This window comes from Nerophis ophidion, linkage group LG23 (genome assembly GCF_033978795.1).
Source record: "Nerophis ophidion isolate RoL-2023_Sa linkage group LG23, RoL_Noph_v1.0, whole genome shotgun sequence".
Taxonomy (NCBI): Eukaryota; Metazoa; Chordata; class Actinopteri; order Syngnathiformes; family Syngnathidae; genus Nerophis; species Nerophis ophidion.
Genome location: NC_084633.1, coordinates 26,062,653 through 26,082,652, shown reverse-complemented (window position 1 = coordinate 26,082,652; position 20,000 = coordinate 26,062,653). Strand labels below are relative to the sequence as shown.

The following is a 20,000-nucleotide window of genomic DNA, read 5'->3' as shown; positions in this document are numbered from 1 at the left end:
AGTTTGCATGTTCTCCCTGTAACTGCATGGGTTCCCTCCGGGTACTCCGGCTTCCTCCCACTTCCAAAGACATGCACCTGGGGATAGGTTGATTGGCAACACTAAATTGGCCCTAGTGTGTGAATGTGAGTGTGAATGCCATTTTATGTTGTCCCTGTGATGAGGTGGCGACTTGTTCAGGGTGTAGCCCGCCTTCCGCACGATTGTAGCTGAGATAGGCACCAGCGCTCCCCGCTACCCCAAAGGGAATAAGCGGTAGAAAATGGATGGATGGATGGATGAAATAACTAAACATGTCTGCTGCTGTGGAGTCAGTAAGTGAAGAGTGCATTACTCCCACATTAGGTTGAAATATGTCCAAAAGGATTGGTCAGACATAATCAACATTTCCACGTCTTTATCCAGATTCTCACCGTAATTAACGACAACACCCCTTTTGGTGTCATTCTGCCAGAGATGATAATAAAAGTTAAGTTAAAGGCCTACTGAAACCCACTACTACCCACCACGCAGTCTGATAGTTTATATACCAATGATGAAATATTAACATTGCAACACATGCCAATACGGCCTTTTTAGTTTAATAAATTGCAATTTTAAATTTCCTGGGAGTTTCGTGTTGAAGACGTCGTGTAATGATGACGTATACGCAAGACGTCACGGGTTTTTAGGAAGTATGAGCGCTGCACACACACACAGCTAAAAGTCGTCTGCTTTAACGGCATAATTACACAGTATTTTGGACATCTGTGTTGCTGAATCTTTTGCAATGTGTTCAATTAATATTGGAGAAGTCACAGTAGAAAGATGGAGTTGGGAAGCTTTAGCCTTTAGCCACACAAACACACGGTGATTCCTTGTTTAAAATTCCCGGAGGTGAAAATGTACTATGGGTCAGAGCGCGGTCAAACGAACATGGATCCAGACCAAATGTCAACCAGCAGGTTTCGGTGAGAAAATTGTGGTAAAAAGTCGCTTCTTACCGGAGAAAAGCTGAGCTTGGGCCGTCCGTACAGCTGCCGTCGACTCCCCTGAGACATTGACGTCAACACACCCGTGGACGTACACCTCCGACTACCAGGTAATATTAAACTCACTAAAACAGTGGTTCTCAACCTTTTTTCAGTGATGTACCCCCTTTGAACATTTTTTTAATTCAAGTACCCCCTAATCAAAGCAGAGCATTTTTTGTTGAAAAAAAGAGACAAAGAAGTAAAATAAAGCACTATGTCATCAGTTTCTGATTTATTAAATTATATAACAGGGCAGAATATTGCTCATTTGTAGTGGTCGTTTTTTAACTATTTGGAAAAAAAGATAGAAAAATAACTAAAAACTTTTTGAAAAATAAACAAGTGATTCAATTATAAATAAAGATTTCTACACATAAAAGTAATCATCAACATAAAGTGCCCTCTTTGGGGATTGTAATAGAGATCCATCTGGATTCATGAACTTAATTCTAAACATTTCTTCACAAAAAAAGAAATCTTTAACATCAATATTTATGGAACATGTCCACAAAAAATCTAGCTGTCAACACTGAATATTGCATTGTTGCATTTCTTTTCACAGTTTATGAACTTACATTCATATTTTGTTGAAGTGTTATTCAATAAATATATTTATAAAGGATTTTTGAATTGTTGCTATTTTTAGAATATTTTTTTAAATTCTCACGTACCCCTTGGCATACTTTCAAGTACCCCTAGGGGTATGCGTACCCCCATTTGAGAACCACTGCACAAAAACACTAGCAACACAATAGAAAGATAAGGGATTTCCCAGAACGATCCGAGTAAATGTGTCTAAAAACATCAGAATCCGCCCCAATGCAATCGCGTTTTTTTTTTTTTTACTTATTTTTTATTTTATTTTATTTTTTCTAGTCCGTCGCTATCAATATCCTCAAAAACGAATCTTTCATCCTCGCTCAAATTAATGGGGAAATTGTCGTTTTCTCGGTCCGAATAGCACTTTTTGTTGGAGGCTCCCATTAAAATCAATGTGAATATGTGAGGAGCCATCAAACATGTGACGTCATCGTCTGCGACTTCCGGTACAGGCAGGGCTTTTCTCTTAGCACCGAAAGATGCGATTTTTATTCTTAATGTTCTCTACTAAATCATTTCAGCAAAAATATGGCAATATCGCGAAATGATCAAGTATGACACGTAGAATGGACCTGCTATCCCCGTTTAAATAAGAAAATCTCATTCCAGTAGGCCTTTAAAAAAATAATGATTGTCACACACACACTAGGTGTGGCGAAATTATCATCCGCATTTGACCCATCAACCTTGATCACCCCCTGGGAGGTGAGGGGAGAAGTGAGCAGCAGCGGTGACCACGCCCGGGAATCATTTTTGGTGATTAAACCCCCAATTCCACTACCGTAAAATCAAACTCTCCATGTTTGTTCCAGATTTCTGCCATGGGTTCCTTCATCCAGGTCGCCGAGGTGACCTCCTGTGTGGTCTCTCCTCTCTCCGACCCTAAAAGTTCCCCTTTCTGGGACGTCATAAGGCACGGTTGTCCCGCCGAGCCTTCGCTCACGCTTGTCAATCCGAGCGAGGAGGAGGAGGAGACCAAAGACGAAGACGACGAGGACAGGGACGATGACAAGGAGGTGAAAGACAAAGATGTCCCCAGTCGCTCCAAAACTGGAGGAAGAGGAAGAGAAGGGTCTTTGAGGGAGGGAACCAGCAGCACGCCCATTCGGCCGTTGAGATTTAGTTTCCTCTTACGGCCAGTCTACAATGTCTCCATGCAGTTTCTGCACTGCAGCCTTCGCCTCTGTGTCTCTGACACCACATCGGAGGAACCCAGCAAGAAAACGGCCAAGAGAGAGTGTGAGGACGGCGAGCGTATTCCTCCTCTCGTTTCAAGGACGTCTGCACACCAGGTACATATCTGTTAGCGGCGTTCCAATATTACTCCAGTGATAACGGTCCTTGCTCCTGATATTTATGATACTAAGAACGGCAGTTTATTTGCCAAAATGGAGGTGAATACTATCAACTTAAGGGAGCGGCTCCACACTGTGTATGGAGACACACGTTGAGCTGCTAGCCGCTTGTCAGCCGGGCAACAATGGCGATCACATACCAGTCGATGGCCGATCTTAAAACGGTTTATACTGCAAAACTGCAGTTGTACACATATGAAGTTTGTGAAAGGAAAGTGGAAAAACAGTGTTAATTTTGCATGTATTCATAGGGTCCGGACATATTTTTATTCATCACAATTCCTTATCATCCTGATTCTACATTGATTCATAATTTACCCCCCAGAATAATAAGACAAAATAAATAAATCAAAATTTAAAAATGCATTTATATGCATTCAATATATATGTTTACATACGTACACATAAAATATGTTTACAATTGTGATCAAAATTATTCAACCCCCACACAATTTTGGTGTTTTAGCAAGTTGGACATTTATTCCGTATTTTGTTTATAGTCATATCAAATAAAAATGCATTAAATAGACAAATGCAACTTGAATTACAACTTTATATTTTGTAACATACCAAACATTGTCATTTCTCTTAATATCTCATTGACAAAATTATTCAACCCCTTGAAGATCATAATTCTTAAGAACAGACTTTGAATAAGGTCTTTTCAATCAGGTGTTGAAAACACCTATATATGTGATTAGAACCATAACCAGCAACAATTAAACTGATTGAAAACGACTGTGACGCTCGGCTTCTTGTAGATGGTCAATGGTGTATTTGCAACATGGTGAAGTCCAGGGAGTGGTCAAAGAAGTCAAGAGAGGAGGTCATTTTTCTTCATAAGAAAGGATATGGATATAAGAAAATAGCAAAGACATTACATATTCCAAGAGACACATTTGGGAGCATAATTCGCAAGTTTAAAGCTAAAGGTACAGTGGAAACACTACCTGGGCGTGGTAGAAAGAGGATGCTGTCCGGCATGTGAAGCGTACAGTGGTGAAAAACCCCCGGGTAACAGCTGAGGAACTACAACAGGACATTGCAGAGGTGGGAACGCAGGTTTCGTCCCACACAATAAGGCGCGCATTACGAGATGAAGGCCTCCATGCCAGAACTCCCAGGCGCACCCCACTTCTGACTACCAGGCACAAGAAAAATAGACTCCGGTATGCCAAAAGTCATCTGGACACACCCCAAAGGTTTTGGGAAACTGTTCTATGGAGTGATGAGACAAAACTGGAACTCTTTGGGCCTATGAATCAACGATATGTCTGGAGGAGAAAAAATGCCTACTGTTAAGCATGGTGGGGGGTCAATCATGCTCTGGGGCTGTTTCTCTGCCTCAGGTACCGGTAATCTCCAGCGCGTTCAAGGCATTATGAATTCTATTTCCTAGCAGGATATATTAGCTGCAAATGTCATGAAGTCAGTGACGAAGCTGAGGCTTGGGAGACGTTGGACCTTCCAACAGGACAACGATCCCAAGCATACCTCCAAATCAACATCAGAGTGGCTGCAGAAGAAGGGCTGGAAGACTCTGGAGTGGCCTTCACAGTCGCCAGACCTAAATCCTATAGAAAACCTGTGGTGGGACTTGAAGAAGGCAGTTGCAGCATGCAAGCCGAAGAATATGAATGAACTGGAGGCCTTTACCCAAGAGGAATGGGCTAAAATACCTGTAGATGGTTGCAAGAAGCTTGTGTCCGGTTATGTATCACGTTTGAAGGATGTCATTACTGCCAAAGGGTGTTCTACTAAGTACTAAAGATGCATGTAACTAGGGGGTTGAATCATTTTGTCAATGAGATATTAATAAAAATTTCCTTTTTTGGTACTTTGTAAAATCAATCAATCAATCAATGTTTATTTATATAGCCCCAAATCACAAATGTCTCAAAGGACTGCACAAATCATTACGACTACAACATCCTCGGAAGAACCCACAAAAGGGCAAGGAAAACTCACACCCAGTGGGCAGGGAGAATTCACAATCAGTGGGACGCCAGCGACAATGCTGACTATGAGAAACCTTGGAGAGGACCTCAGATGTGGGCAACCCCCCCCCTCTAGGGGACCGAAAGCAATGGATGTCGAGCGGGTCCAACATGATACTGTGAAAGTTCAATCCATAGTGGCTCCAAGACAGCAGCGAGAGTCCCGTCCACAGGAAACCATCTGAAGCGGATCAGCAGCGTAGAGATGTCCCCAACCGATACAGGCGAGCGGTCCATCCTGGGTCCCGACGAGCGGTCCATCATTTAAACAACAATAAGTAAATGCAGTGTTACAATTTAAGTTGCATTTGTCTATTTGACACATCTTTATTTGATATGACTATAAACAAAATATGGAATAAATGTCCAACTTGATAAAACACCAAAATTGTGTGGGGGTTAAATAATTTTGATCACAACTGTATATGTATGTATACATTTATGTATGTACATATACACATACATACATACATACAGTACATACGTTTGTTTGTATGATTTCAAAAGGCCACGGCCCCCTGACACCCCTTCTCAACTGTCTATGTGACGTCAAGGCTTGGTTAGCCCAGAATTTTTTTTAAATGAATGAGGGAAAAACGGAAATTTTAGTTTTTTGTCATCCGGCCCTTCACCGACTTGGGACCATCCCAAAGTCACCAGCCTTGGCGTCCCTATAGACAGCGATTTTAAACTTGACAAACAAGTCAATGGCGTTTTAAAATCGTGTTTTTATCATCTTCGTCTTTTAGTAAAGGTAAAACCGTTTTCATCTTTTAACCTTTTTGAACAAGTCGTGCATGCTTTTATTTCAAGTGGCCTGGACTACTGCAATGCACTTTATGCTGGCATTAGCCAAAAAGCTCTCTCCCGGTTGCAGTTAGTCCAGAACGTGGCAGCACGACTTTTAACAGGGGCCAGGAATAGTCAGCATATAACCCCAATTCTTCAGAGTTTGCACTGGCTCCCTGTTCATTTTAGAATTTATTTTAAAACATTGTTGTTTGTTTTTAAATATTTACATGGACTGGCACCTCAATATATCTCAGACCTCATCCAAATTTACACTCCTGCACGCGCTCTGAGGTCCGAGAGCCAGTTCCAGCTCGTGGTGCCCAAGACCAGACTTAAGACCAGGGGAGACAGGGCCTTCTTTGTGGTCGGCCCTAAGCTCTGGAACACTCTGCCCCTCCATGTTCAAACTGCTTCCACAATGGAATGTTTTAAGTCTCGTCTTAAGACCCACTTTTATTCTTTGGCTTTTAACACTACGTGAGTTGTGTGGTCCTCTGTCCTCTGTTGTCCTCTGTGTTTTTTATACACTTTGATTTCTATTTTACTGTTTTAATTGCTTTTACCCTTTAAAATTGTTTTTAATCTTATTTATTTTTATATTGTTTTTATATTGGTTTTATATTTATTTTTTGTTTTTATTCAGTCATTGGTGGAGTATAATATTGTTTTTAATATGGCTGTGCAGCACTTTGGAAACCTTATTGTTGTTTAAATGAGCTATATAAATAAAGTGGATTGGATTGATACGTACATATATACACATACATACATACATACATACAGACATACATACATACATATATACATACATACATATATATATATATATATGCAAACATACATACATATATAAGTATATACATATATATGTATATACATTTATATACATACATACATAAATATATACATATACATATAAATACACTACCTATCAATCTATCTATCTATATATATACACATATATACATGTATATATATATATATACATTTATACATACATATATACTGATACATATATATACATATATACATACATATATATATATACATACATACACATATACATGTATACAGTATATATATACAGTATATGTGTGTGTATATATATATGGATATACATACACATACATATATATACATGTATACTATATATATATATATATATATATATATATATACATATATATATATATATATATATATATATATATATACATACATACATATATACATATATATATATATATATATATATATATATATATATATATATATATATATATATATATATGTATGTATGTCTGTATGTATGTATGTATGTATGTGTATATTAGGGGTGTGGGAAAAATTGATTCGAATACGAATCGCGATTCTCACGTTGTGCGATTCAGAATCGTTTCTCTTTTTTTTTTAAATCGATTACATGTTTTTTTTTATTACTTTTTTAGATTATTTTTTTATTTCATCAATCTGACAAACCACTACACAGCAATACCATAACAATGCAATCCAATTCCAAAACTCAACCTGACCCAGCAACACTCAGAACTGCAATAAACAGAGCAATTGAGAGAAGACACAAACACGACACAGAACAAACCAAAAGTAATGAAACAAAAATGAATATTATCAACAACAGTAACAATATTAGTTATACTTTCAGCATAGCAGTGATTAAAAATCCCTCATTGACATTATCATTAGACATTTATAAAAATGAAAAAAAACAAAAAACAATAGTGTCACAGTGGCTTATACTTGCATCGCATCTCATAAGCTTGACAACACACTGTGTCCAATGTTTTCACAAAGATAAAATAAGTCATATTTTTGGTTCGTTTAATAGTTAAAACAAATTTACATTATTGCAATCAGTTGATAATATCACTGCAGGACGAGGAATAGCTAAACATGCATCACTACACACCGCCGTCCAATGTAAGCAAACGCCATGGGTGGATCTACACCTGACATCCACTGTAATGATACCAAGTACAGGAGTGTATCTAGTCGATACTACAATGATTACATCAATATTTTTAGCATCACAAAATCTTTTCTCGTTTTTTTATTTTATTTATATTATGTTTAACTACTTGGTATCATCCAAAACTAATGTAAAGTATCAAACAACAGAAGAATAAGAGATTATTACATTTTAACAGAAGTTTAAAAGAGAAAGTAAGCAGATATTAACAGTAAATGAACAAGTAGATTAATAATCCATTTTCTACCACTTGACCTTAATGTTTGTTTACTTACTACTGAAAGACAAGTTGTCTAGTATGTTCACTATTTTATTTAAGGACAAACTTGCAATAAGAAACATGTGTTTAATGTATCCTAAGATTTTTTTGTTAAAATATAGTCAATAATGAAATTTTTTGAGGTCCCCTTTTCTTTAGAAAAGTATTTACAAGTACTGAAAGGTATGAAAATACATTTTGGTACTGGTACCGGGACTATTAGTATGTTGTTTCTCTTTTTTTTTTAAGCTGTATTTTTTATATATGTAGCCAATAATGACATTTTTTGTGGGCCCCTTTATTTAGAAAAGTACCGAAAATTATCGAAATACATTATGGTACCGGTACCAAAATATTAGTATCAGGACAAGGCTAATATACACACACAAAAGTAAATATTAAGGACTTGTAAATATGTACACTTATTTCACGTTTTTGTCCTAAAATAAGGAAACAAAATGAAACTGATGTAAGAATAAATATAATTGTAAATTTAATAAATAATTATAAATATCATAAATATAATTCTCAAATATTTATACTTATTTGACGTTAATGATCCAGTCAGCTGTGTGCTCGCTCTGCTGGGATGTTTGTACACGCTTTCATGCTCTGGTAAATACCTTCAGATTAGATTGTGACACATAGTGAAACTTCCAATCCTTTATAGCATGGGTGTCAAACTCTGGCCCACGGGTCAAATTTGGCCCCCCGTGTAATTTCATTTGGCCCTTGAGGCAATATCAAATTAATATCGGTCTTATACAACACCGCATTCAATGCTAATACTCATACTTGCCAACCCTCCCGATTTTCCCGGGAGATTCCTGAAAATCAGTGCTCCTCTCGAAAATCTCCTGGGGCAACCATTCTCCCGATTTCCACCCGGACAACAATATTGGGGGCGTGCCCGGTCATATAATATATGCGGCTTTAACACAATGACTGAATGCTATTCATACTTAGTCAACAGCCATACAGGTCACACTGAGGGTGGCCGTATAAACAACTTTAACACAGTTACAAATATGCACCACACTGTGAACCCACACCAAACAAGAAGGACAAACACATTTCAGGAGAACATCCACATCCTAACACAACAGAACAAATACCCAGAATCCCTTGCAGCACTAACTCTTCCAGGACTCTACAATATACACCCCTGCTACCACAGAACCCCGCCCACCTCATTATTTTATTTTCAAATTTATTAGCCTGTGGAAAAAGCTAATTTTGCAAATAGAAGAGGCATTTCATTTTTTATGAAAATATTATTTAATACAAAATTTATGTTTTTTTGTTCGTTTTGTGAAAGTTGATTTTGCATTATTAAGTTATATAAGCGTTGCTTGTTCCATATTCAGTGTTGAAGCAAATCGGCGTAGCAAACTGAGCAATAATTAACGTTTTATTCATGCACTTTCTCTTGCTACTTCAAGGCTTGAATGTTTGATTCATTCATTGTTGTTATTTTACTTTCAAATGTATTATTAGCCGGTGTAAAAAGTTTATTTTCATATTTACCTCAGAAGGCTGCAAATAGAAAATAAGGCATTCATTTTTTATTTAAATTTTATTTGATACGCCCATGTCACTATAAAGTTATATAAGCCTTGCTTCTTCAATATTCAATGCAAAACTTGTTTGGGTCCATATCAAAAGGTTAATTTGTTCAACTTTGGCCCACTGCTTTGTTCAGTTTTATATTTTGGCCCACTCTGTATTTGAGTTTGACACCCCTGCTTTATAGTAAGTCTGCAAAATGACTTTTAAAAAAAAAAAAATTAATTAAATGAGTCATAATTTTTGCATGTTAATCCAATCAATCCTCTTTTGTGTCTCCATGTGTAGTGTGAGACCAGAAACCTGACCAGACCTATGGTGGTCACCCAACCCGTGAGCTCCCGGGCACACAAAGCGGTGAAGGTTGCCACAGGTCAAAGGACAAAGAGACTGTCCCCCCTGACAAGTCCAGAGCCGGCCCAGCAACCAAGTGAGGGAGTACTTGGTTTCCTTCCAGTGATCCAACAACTTTGTTGAAATGTTTTGTATCGCAGGTGTGTTGGTGCACACAGGACCCGTGATGGGAATCGCCTTTGCAGCCTTTGCGATTGGTGTCAGCCTGATGGGGGGGCTGTGGTGCATCTACAGTTCTACTGGTAACAAAACCACTAGATTTTTGTTTAGTGTTTCCTAGTTGCACCTGGTTGTCACTCTCGGGGGCCACATTAGGCTAAAAAGTTTGGCCGAGGGCCAAAAGCCCACTGCAACTAAAGTGACAGTATACTGGTTGGAGGGGGGTTCAGTCTATGGCTGGACTCCTCAGGAGGGGGTCCAGAATGAGGCCAGGAAAAAAAACTCAATATCCATAGCACACATAAACAATTTACAAAGAATTCACAAGACTTGCAACAACAAATAATTCTCAGGACTTGCAACAACAGTCAAGGGGGAGTGGGTGGGTGGGGGTGGGGTGGGAGTCCAGTCTTAGGCCAGGGAAAAAACTCAATAGGCATAGCACGCATAAACAAGTTACAAAGAATTCACAAGAGTTGCAACAACAAATAATTCACAGGACTTGCAACAACAGTCAAAGGATGCAGGGCGGGGATAAAAAATATTCAGTCTAAGTCCAGACTCAGGCCAGGGGAAAAAAACCTCAATAGCCATAGCACACATAAACACGTTATAAAGAATCCACAAGACTTGCAACAACAAAGAATTCACAAGACTTGAAACAACAAATAATTCACAGGACTTGCAACAACAGTCAGGGGATAGGGGGTAAAAATATTCAGTCTAAAGCTGGACTACCAGGAAGGGAGTCCAGACTGAGGCCAGAAGAAAAAACCTCAATAGCCATAGCACACAAACAAGTAACACTGAATCCACAAGACTTGCAACAACAAATATTTCACAGGACTTGCAACAACAGTCAAGGGGGTTGGAGGGGTAGGAAATAATCAGTCTAAGGCTGGACTCCCAGGGAAGGGGTCCCAAACAAACCTCAATAGCCATAGCACACATGAACAAGTTACAAAGAATTCACAAGACTTGCAACAACAAATGAATAATTCACAGGACTTGCATAGACAGTAAAGGGGTGGGGGGTATAAAAATATTCAGTTTAAGGCTGGACTCCCGGCAGGGCGTCCAGACTGAGACCAGGAAAAAAAAAACTCAATGGCCATTGCACACATAAACAAGTTACAAATAATTCACAAGACTTGCAACAACAAGTAATTCACAGGACTTGCAACAACAGTCAAGTCAGTGGTAAAAAATATTCAGTGTAAGGCTGGACTCCCGGGGAGGGGGTCTAGACTGAGGCCAGGGAAAAAAAACTCAATACCCTTAGCACGCATAAACAAGTTACAAAGAATTCACAAGACTTGCAACAACAAATAATTCACAGGACTTGCAACAAGAGTCAAGGGGGGATAAAAAATATTCAGTCTAAGGCTGGACTCCCGGTCAAGGGGTCCAGACTGAGGCCAGGGGAAAAAACTCAATAACCATAGCACACATAAACAAGTTACAAAGAATTGACAAGACTTGCAACAACAAATGATTCACAGGACTTGCAACAAGAGTCGAGGGGGGATAACAAATATTCAGTCTAAGGCTGGACTCCCGGTCAGGGGGTCCAGACTGAGGCCAGGGAAAAAAACTCAATAGCCATAGCACACATGAACAAGTTACAAAGAATTCACAAGACCTGCAACAACAAATAATTCTATCTAAGTGATGCCCGGCCGTCCATCACCCCTAAGGGATTCAAGCGATGGTGAAGGCGTGGGGGGCTGAGGGGGCTGAGGGGGCACGGAGGTTAATTCAGTCTAAGGCTGGACTCCCGGGGAGGGGATCCAGACTGAGGCCAGGAAACAAACCTCAATAGGGTGTAAAAAATATTCAGTCATCAGTGACGCATGTACACGGATTTCTAACAATTGGGAAGGTTTCTGTCATGTTTGTCCTCATAAAGACACCATAATACATCCATTTTCTACCGCTTGTCCCTTTTGGGGTTGCTGGGGGTCCTGGAGCCTATCTCAGCTGCATTCGGGCAGAAGGCGGGGTACACCCTGGACAAGTCGCCATCTCATCACACGGCCAAACACCATATTACAACAAAAAATGAATACATTTCCATTTCCATACATTTTTTTAAGTTTTGAGGAGAATATCTATTACTTTTATTCACAATTATATTATCAAGTATCCCTTTTGAGCGAAAAACTACCAGACATTGCATTGTGAGTTCGATTGGTAAGTGTTTGTTTGGCATTTGTGAGAAAATGAGTGTTTTTTTATTGCACCGATGCATGTTTTGTGTGCGTTTGTGAAGGCACGCAATGGACATGGTTTGAGGGCGAAGGTTATTTAACAGACCAAACTACCGGAGGCATCACCAGTCCGACGTCACCGTCACATCAGCTCACCAGTTCGGTGTAAAAGGTGAGAGTCACCTGCACAGGGGTCCGGTCGCACGGGGGTCCGGTCACACACCCTGTAAGCACACCTGTGTAAACGGCACACTGACAGCACAGGAGGCTGTGGGTTAGAACCCGTCGGCAGTTAGAGAAAATGTGTCACCGTTTGCTGTGCACCTGCAAATCATTCACGTTTTTTTTTTGTTTTGTTTTTTTGTCTGTCTGATCTTTTTTCGAGGTTCCCTGCGTGAGATGGAAGCAAGACCACTGGAAGTAACACCTCGCTGGGGCGGCTGAAAAACCTTTATACTGACTTCGAAGTGGGGACAAGAACACCTTTTCTGTGCATTCTAAATAGAGAAAAACTGCTAGTACGAGGCAGCTAACAGTGGTGGTTACTGTTAAGTCCGGCCTACTTTTTTCCTTCGCCTTGAGCCCTGCGGGTAATTTTGTTTCATTTTTTATTTTTGATTTTGGAAAAACCAGAGGCACTGCCTTAAGTGTTATAGCAAGAAAACAAGAAAATGCTAACTTTCACCACCAGGAGGCTATAGTAAAAGTGTGCAAATGTTACAAAATATACAATGAATCAAATGCGCAACACATTAATAATGTGTACAACTTTGCTCTGGTTTCTGCCACAGTTCTATAGACGTTTAAGTCAATTTATAAAACGGTGCGGCTAATTTTTGGATTTTTCTTCGACGACGGCCATAATGCTAATCCATCCATCCATTTACTACTACTCGTCCCTTTTTTCTCAGCTGCAATCGGGCTAATAGTTTTCATAAAGTTAAAGTTAAAGTCCCCATGATTGTCACACACACACAAGGTGTGGCGGAATTATTCTCTGCCTTTGACCCATCACCCTTGATCACCCTCATGGGAGGTGAGGGGAGCAGTGAGGAGCAGCGGTGGCCGCGCCCGGGAATTATTTTTGGGGATTCAACCCCCAATTCCAACCCTTGAGTGCCAAGCAGGGAGGTAATGGCTCCCATTTTTTAGTCTTCAATGTTTATCAATCAATGTTTATTTATCCATCCATTTTCTACCGCTTATTCCCTTTTGGGGTCGCGGGGGGCGCTGGCGCCTATCTCAGCTACAATCGGGCGGAAGGCGGGGTACACCCTGGACAAGTCGCCACCTCATCACAGGGCCAACACAAATAGACAGACAACATTCACACACTAGGGCCAATTTAGTGTTGCCAATCAACCTATCCCCAGGTGCATGTCTTTGGAAGTGGGAGGAAGCCGGAGTACCCGGAGGGAACCCACGCATTCACGGGGAGAACATGCAAACTCCACACAGAAAGATCCCGAGCCTGGATTTGAACCCAGGACTGCAGGAGCTTCGTATTGTGAGGCAGACGCACTAACCCCTCTGCCACCGTGAAGCCCATGTTTATTTATATAGCCCTAAATCACAAATGTCTCAAAGGACTGTCTTTGGTATGACTCGGCGGGGGTTTGAACTCCGGATTGACACTCTAACCACAAGGCCACTGAGCAGGATGTAAAATATGTAGAGACTCTAAAAAGGTGTGTTACTGTTTGCGCAACAGCGCCGTCTTTTAGTTTACATATAGAATATTTCCTTCTGTTTCGTGCTCTGAACCGGAAGTACCAGTGCCGTTCCGTCTTCTACTCGTGTCGCGTTTCTACTAGCATGGATTCTTCATTCGATCTTTGTAAGTTTTACAATATAACTAAAACTATTCATACTTGCTAAAATGTCTGCAGGAGTGTTTTCATGCATATTACTACGTGCTATCGTAATATAATCAAGCTAGCATCGTTAGCATTAGCATTAGTTCATACAATAACACCTTTACGAGTTTCTGTGTTAGTATTATTAACTTATTCATTTTTGAATTGTTTCAGTTTCACAAATTCCTCAGTTAATTCACCAAAACGTCACCGTGGAGTTATTGAGTCGGTTTAGGTGATTGGAGAGCTCGCTTCCGTAGCTAGTGGGTCCATGACGATGACTTCTGTTTTGTTTCATCAGCCGTTTTACTGCCGTGTTACAGACACCATTTGGAAATAATTAAAGTATGTAAATAAACATTTACAGAATATTTATGTGTAAATAACTCATTTCAAAGCAAACATATATGTGGCTTTTAGTCCGGAGCGACTAATTTAATGGAAAAAAAAAATGTTCTTCAAAAATGTTGTGGGTGTGGCCTATTTACCGGTGCTCTCTCTCGTCCGGAAAATATGATCTATTGTGATTATAAATCCCTCTAAAAAGCATCCACAAATAGCCAACAATGCTTCACTCATGTGCATCTTAAAGGGGAACATTATCGCAATTTCAAAAGGGTTAAAAACCTGTGGCTTATTTTATTTTTCAAAGTTTTTTTCAAAATTTTACCCGTCCCGGAATATCCCTAAAAAAAGCTTGAAAGTGCTTGATTTTCGCTATTTGCGAAGCCACTGTCCATTTACCTGTGACGTCACATAGCGATGCCAATACAAACAGATGGTGGATAGCACAGCAAGATATAGCGACATTAGCTCGGATTCAGACTCGGATTTCAGCGGCTTAAGCGATTAAACAGATTACGCATGCATTGAAACGGAAGGTTGGAGTATGGAGGCAGATAGCGAAAACGAAATTGAAGAAGAAACTGAAGCTATTGAGCGAATAGCTATTGACGCTATTCGGCCATGCATGTCTGCCTTAGCATTGCCGGTAAAATGTGCGGAACATACAATCAAGCCTTTCGCATTGATACTGGAGCAATTTAAATCCGTCGATTGGTAAGTGTTTGTTTGGCATTAAATGTGGGTGGAAGGAAACGCTGGATGTAAATATAGTTTCAAATGTACATACAGCTAGCCTAAATTGCATGTTAGCATTGATTAGCTGGCAGTCATGCCGCGGCCAAATATGTCTGATTAGCACATAAATCAACAACATCAACAAAACTCACCTTTGTGATTTCATTGACTTTATCGTTGGAAATGCATCTGCTTTGAGTGTCGTAGGATATCCAGACATTCTTGCCATCTCTGTGCCATCTCTGTCGTAGCATCGCCGGTAAAAACCAAACGAGGGACTTTCGCATCTCTTGACACTGGAGCAACTTCAATCCGTCGATTTACTATTTACTATGAAGCCACGCTGTTGTAACACGTGGCTTGGCATTGTCTTGCTGAAATAAGCAGGGGCGTCCATAATAACGTTGCTTGGATGGCAACATATGTTGCTCCAAAACCTGTATGTACTTTTCAGCATTAATGGTGCCTTCACAGATGTGTAAGTTACCCATGCCTTGGGCACTAATACACACCCATACCATCACAGATGCTGGCTTCTGAACTTTCCACCTAGAACCATTCGGATGGTTCTTTTCCTCTTTGTTCCGGAGGACACCACGTCCACAGTTTCTAAAAACAATTTGCAATGTGGACTTGTCAGACCACATACCACTTTTCCACTTTGCATCAGTCCATTTAAGATGAGCTTGGCCTCATCGAAGCATTTCTGGGTGTTGTTGATAAATGGCTTTGGCTTTGCATAGTAGAGTTTTTACTTGCACTTACAGATGTAGCGACCAACTGTACTCACTGACAGTGGTTTTCTGAAGTAATGCTGAGCCCATGTGGTGATATCCTTTACACACTGGTGTCGCTTTTTGATGCAGTACCGCCTGAGGTACCCAAGGTCACTGTCCTTTCCCCTTACAAGCAGTGATTTTTCCAAATTCTCTGAACCTTTTGATAACATTACAGACCGTAGTTGGTGAAATCCCTAAATTCCTTGCAATAGCTGGTTGAGAAATGTTGTTCTTCAACTGTTGGACTTGTCTCTGTTGTGGTATTTTAGGCTTCATAATGCACCACACATTTTCAATGGGAGACAGGTCTGGACTACAGGCAGGCCAGTTTAGTACCCGCACTCTTATTATGAAGCCACGCTGTTGTAACACGTGGTTTGGCATTGTCTTGCTGAAATAAGCAGGGGCGTCCATGATAACGTTGCTATGATGGCAACATACGTTGCTACAAAACCTGTATGGACCATTCGGCATTAATGGTGCCTTCACAGATGTGTAAGTTACCCATGCCTTGGCCACTGATACACCCCCATACCATCACACATGCTGGCTTCTGAACTTTACGCCTATAACAATCTGGATGGTTCTTTTCCTCTTTGCTCCGGAGGACACGATGTCCACAGTTTCCCCCCAAAATTTGAAATACGGACTTGTTAGACCACAAAACTCTTTTCCACTTTGCATCAATCCGTTTCTGGGTGTTGTTGATAAATGGCTTCCACTTTGCATAGTAGAGTTTTAACTTAAACTTACAGAAGTAGCGACCAACTGTAGTTACTGACAGTGGTTTTCTGAAGTGTTCCTGAGCCCATGTGGTGATATACTTTACACACTGATGTTGCATTTTGATGCAGTACCGCATGAGGGATCAAAGGTCACAGGCACTTTATGTTGGTTTTAGGCCTTCCTGTGATTTCTCCAGATTCCCCGAACCTTTTGATGATGGGTGAAATCCCTAAATTCCTTGCAATAGCTGGTTGAGAAATGTTGTTTTTAAACTGTTGGACAATTTGCTCACGCATTTGTTGACAAAGTGGTGACCCTCGCCCCATCCTTGTTTGTGAATGACTGAGCATTTCATGGAAGCTGCTTTTATACCCAATTCATAGCACCCACCTGTCCCCAATTAGCCCGTTCACCTGTGGGATGTTCCAAATAAGTGTTTGATGAGTATTCCTCAACTTTTTTCAGTCTTTTTTGACACTTATACCAGCTTTTTTGAAACATGTTGCAGGTATCAAATTACAAATGAGCTAATATTTGCAAAATAAAAAAGTTTTCCAGTTTGAATGTTAAATATATTGTCTTTGCAGTCTATTCAATTAAATATAAGTTGAAAGTGATTTGCAATTCATTGTATTCTGTTTTTATTTACCATTTACACAACGTGCCAACTTCACTGGTTTTGGGTTTTGTACATCGTTAGCCGCCTCTCACTAGCAGTTTTTCACTATTTAGGATGCACAGAAAAGGGAAGGATTTTGTGTTTCTGTCTCACAGATGTTTTGTGGAAGATGGGCAAAATTGAAAATTTTAAATAAAATAAAGTGCAATTCCCCTTTGACTTAAGGAAAAAAAAAAAGTTTCACTTTTTGGATATGAGGATCATATTTGTATATTAGAATGTGCTTGTCTGTCATGTGGTACATTTATTGAGCACATTTTCCTAAACCGCACACAAACAAGGATGCTATTTTCGTGTTGATACCACCGAAGTGATTTAATTAATATCACTGTAAAGGATATTAATCATGTTGATTTTAAAGTACATGTTATGTTTTCAGTGTTTGGGCTCACTCAAGCCATCCTCTAGCTTTTAATGACGTTTTTTGCTACATTGCAGTTGAAAGTTTACACTTTAATCATATGTGGTTTTATTTATTAAATGATTTATTTCAAGTATTTAGTGGTGGGTTGTACTGTTAAAATAAAAAATTAAAAATATTTCAAAAAGTGTCAGTTGATGTTTGACTGGTAGTGTATGTGGTTATACGCAGCTGGGATAGGGACTTCCTGTTCAGTGCAAAATAAACTCCAAAATAAAAAGGTAACCGTATTTACCTACGGTAACTAGGAAAAGGCACCCATTTAATTTAAATTATCAGGCAAAACTTGAATGCTATTCTAGTCCAAACATAACATAATTAAGACTACAAGTTACTGAGGGGCGGTATAGCTCGGTTGGAAGAGTGGCCGTGCCAGAAACTTGAGGGTTCCAAGTTCAATACCTGCTTTCGCCATCCTACTCACTGGTGTTGTGTCCTTGAGCAAAGCACTTTACCCACCTGCTCCCGGTGCCACCCACACTGCTTTAAAAATGTCACTTAGATATTGGGTTCCAAAATGTAATGCGCTTTGAGTCACTAGAGAAAAGTGCTATATAAATATAATTCACTTCACTTCTGCTGTACTATTTAATTAAAAACGCTACTGCACTACTTCTGAAAAACACTTGTATTTATTTTTTTTTTTTTTTCCGGACATGACATTGCCAATAAAACAAGTAGATGTGCATAATAGGCAAAGCACACACACAGAGTACTTACAAGCAGAAACAGTGTGGAGATAAAAACGGACGATAGGCGCATTTTTGGCTTAAAAACTAACATAGGTTTTGCGGCGAACGTCCATCCGCCGCCGGCAGTGTTTTAGCTACTTCTAAATCACTAATCCTTGCCGCCACGGCGACAAATAAAGTTTCTTACAAGTATAAATATCACTGGAGGAGGAATAGTTAAACATTCTTCACTACACACCGTAGGAGGATACAATAGCTAGCCGCTAACAGTAAGCTAGCGCTCCTGAATGTAGACAAATGAGTGGGTCTACTTATGTCAAGCATACTTGCCAACCTTGAGACCTCCAAATTCGGTGGGGGGGAGGGGCAGGGTTGAGATGTGCACGGTTGGGGGTGGGGCGGGGTTTAGTGGTAGTTGGATTGTATATTGTAGCGTCCCGAAAGAGTTAGTGCTGCAAGGGCTTCTGGGTATTTGTTCTGTTGTGTTTATGTTGTGTTACGGTGAAGATATTCTACCGAAATGAGTATCTGCTAGTGGTCACTCAGATAACAAGATTAAAGGCGTGCTATGAAGCCATTGCCTTTGACGCCTTGTACAACATGTACAGACATCTTGCCAGTCCAGCAACATGTTGTATGTGGCTTTCGCAGACACACGCACACGACTGCAAGGCATACTGGGTGATACAGAGTACACTGATGGTTGTGATATAAACAACTTTAACACTCTTACTAATATGCGCCACACTGTGAAGCCACATTAAACAAGAATGACAAACACATTTCGGTAGAACATTGTCACAGTAACACAACATAAATGCAACACAACAAATACCCCCCCACCCCCCACCCCCCGTGCGTCGGTAAGGTGGGCGGGGTTGGGCGTGCTGGGGTGTAAAATATAGTTAGGACTCGTCATGGATGCAAAGGATTCTGGGTATTGGTTGTGTTGCAATTATGTTGTGTTACTGTGACAATGTTCTCCCGAAATGTGTTTGTCATTCTTGTTTGTTGTGGGTTCACAGTGTGGCGCATATTTGTGACAGTCTTAAAGTTGTTTATACGGCCACCCTCAGTGTGACCTGTATGGCTGTTGACCAAGAATGCCTTGCATTCACTTATGTGTGTGTAAAATCTGTATATATTATGTGTTTGTATGGAGGAAAAGCAGACGTGATGACAGGTCGTAGAGGACACTAAAGACAGTGCCTTTAACATCTAAAAGCCTTAGTGGCCACATGCGTGGACAGCACATTTTAGCTCTTATTTCCAAAATTGTGTACACTACTGAATTGGGGTTTTATGGCCGCTTATGGGGACACTTATACTGCCATTTGGTGGTGTCAGAAGAGTATAACATACAATGGAATTTGGGGGAAAAGAAGTGTAAAAATAAAAATATCACAACCCATGAAGTACACTGTGGAGAGACTGAGCCAACGAGCCAACAGCAGGCTAGAAAATATGGCTGTTCT

General features: G+C 40.0%; 1 protein-coding gene across 1 annotated transcript in view; it reads left to right on the top strand.

Annotated features, from left to right (window-relative positions):
- Window positions 1-17,911, top strand: part of engl (endoglin, like) — a 61,651-nt gene extending 43,740 nt beyond the window's left edge. The window contains exons 12-16 of the mRNA XM_061885380.1: window positions 2,426-2,905; window positions 9,858-9,999; window positions 10,064-10,165; window positions 12,355-12,464; window positions 12,678-17,911. Coding sequence (XP_061741364.1) covers window positions 2,426-2,905; window positions 9,858-9,999; window positions 10,064-10,165; window positions 12,355-12,461 — 831 coding nt within the window. The 3' untranslated portion in view covers window positions 12,462-12,464; window positions 12,678-17,911. The remainder of the gene's footprint in view (window positions 1-2,425; window positions 2,906-9,857; window positions 10,000-10,063; window positions 10,166-12,354; window positions 12,465-12,677) is intronic.
- The last annotated feature ends 2,089 nt before the right edge of the window (window positions 17,912-20,000 follow it).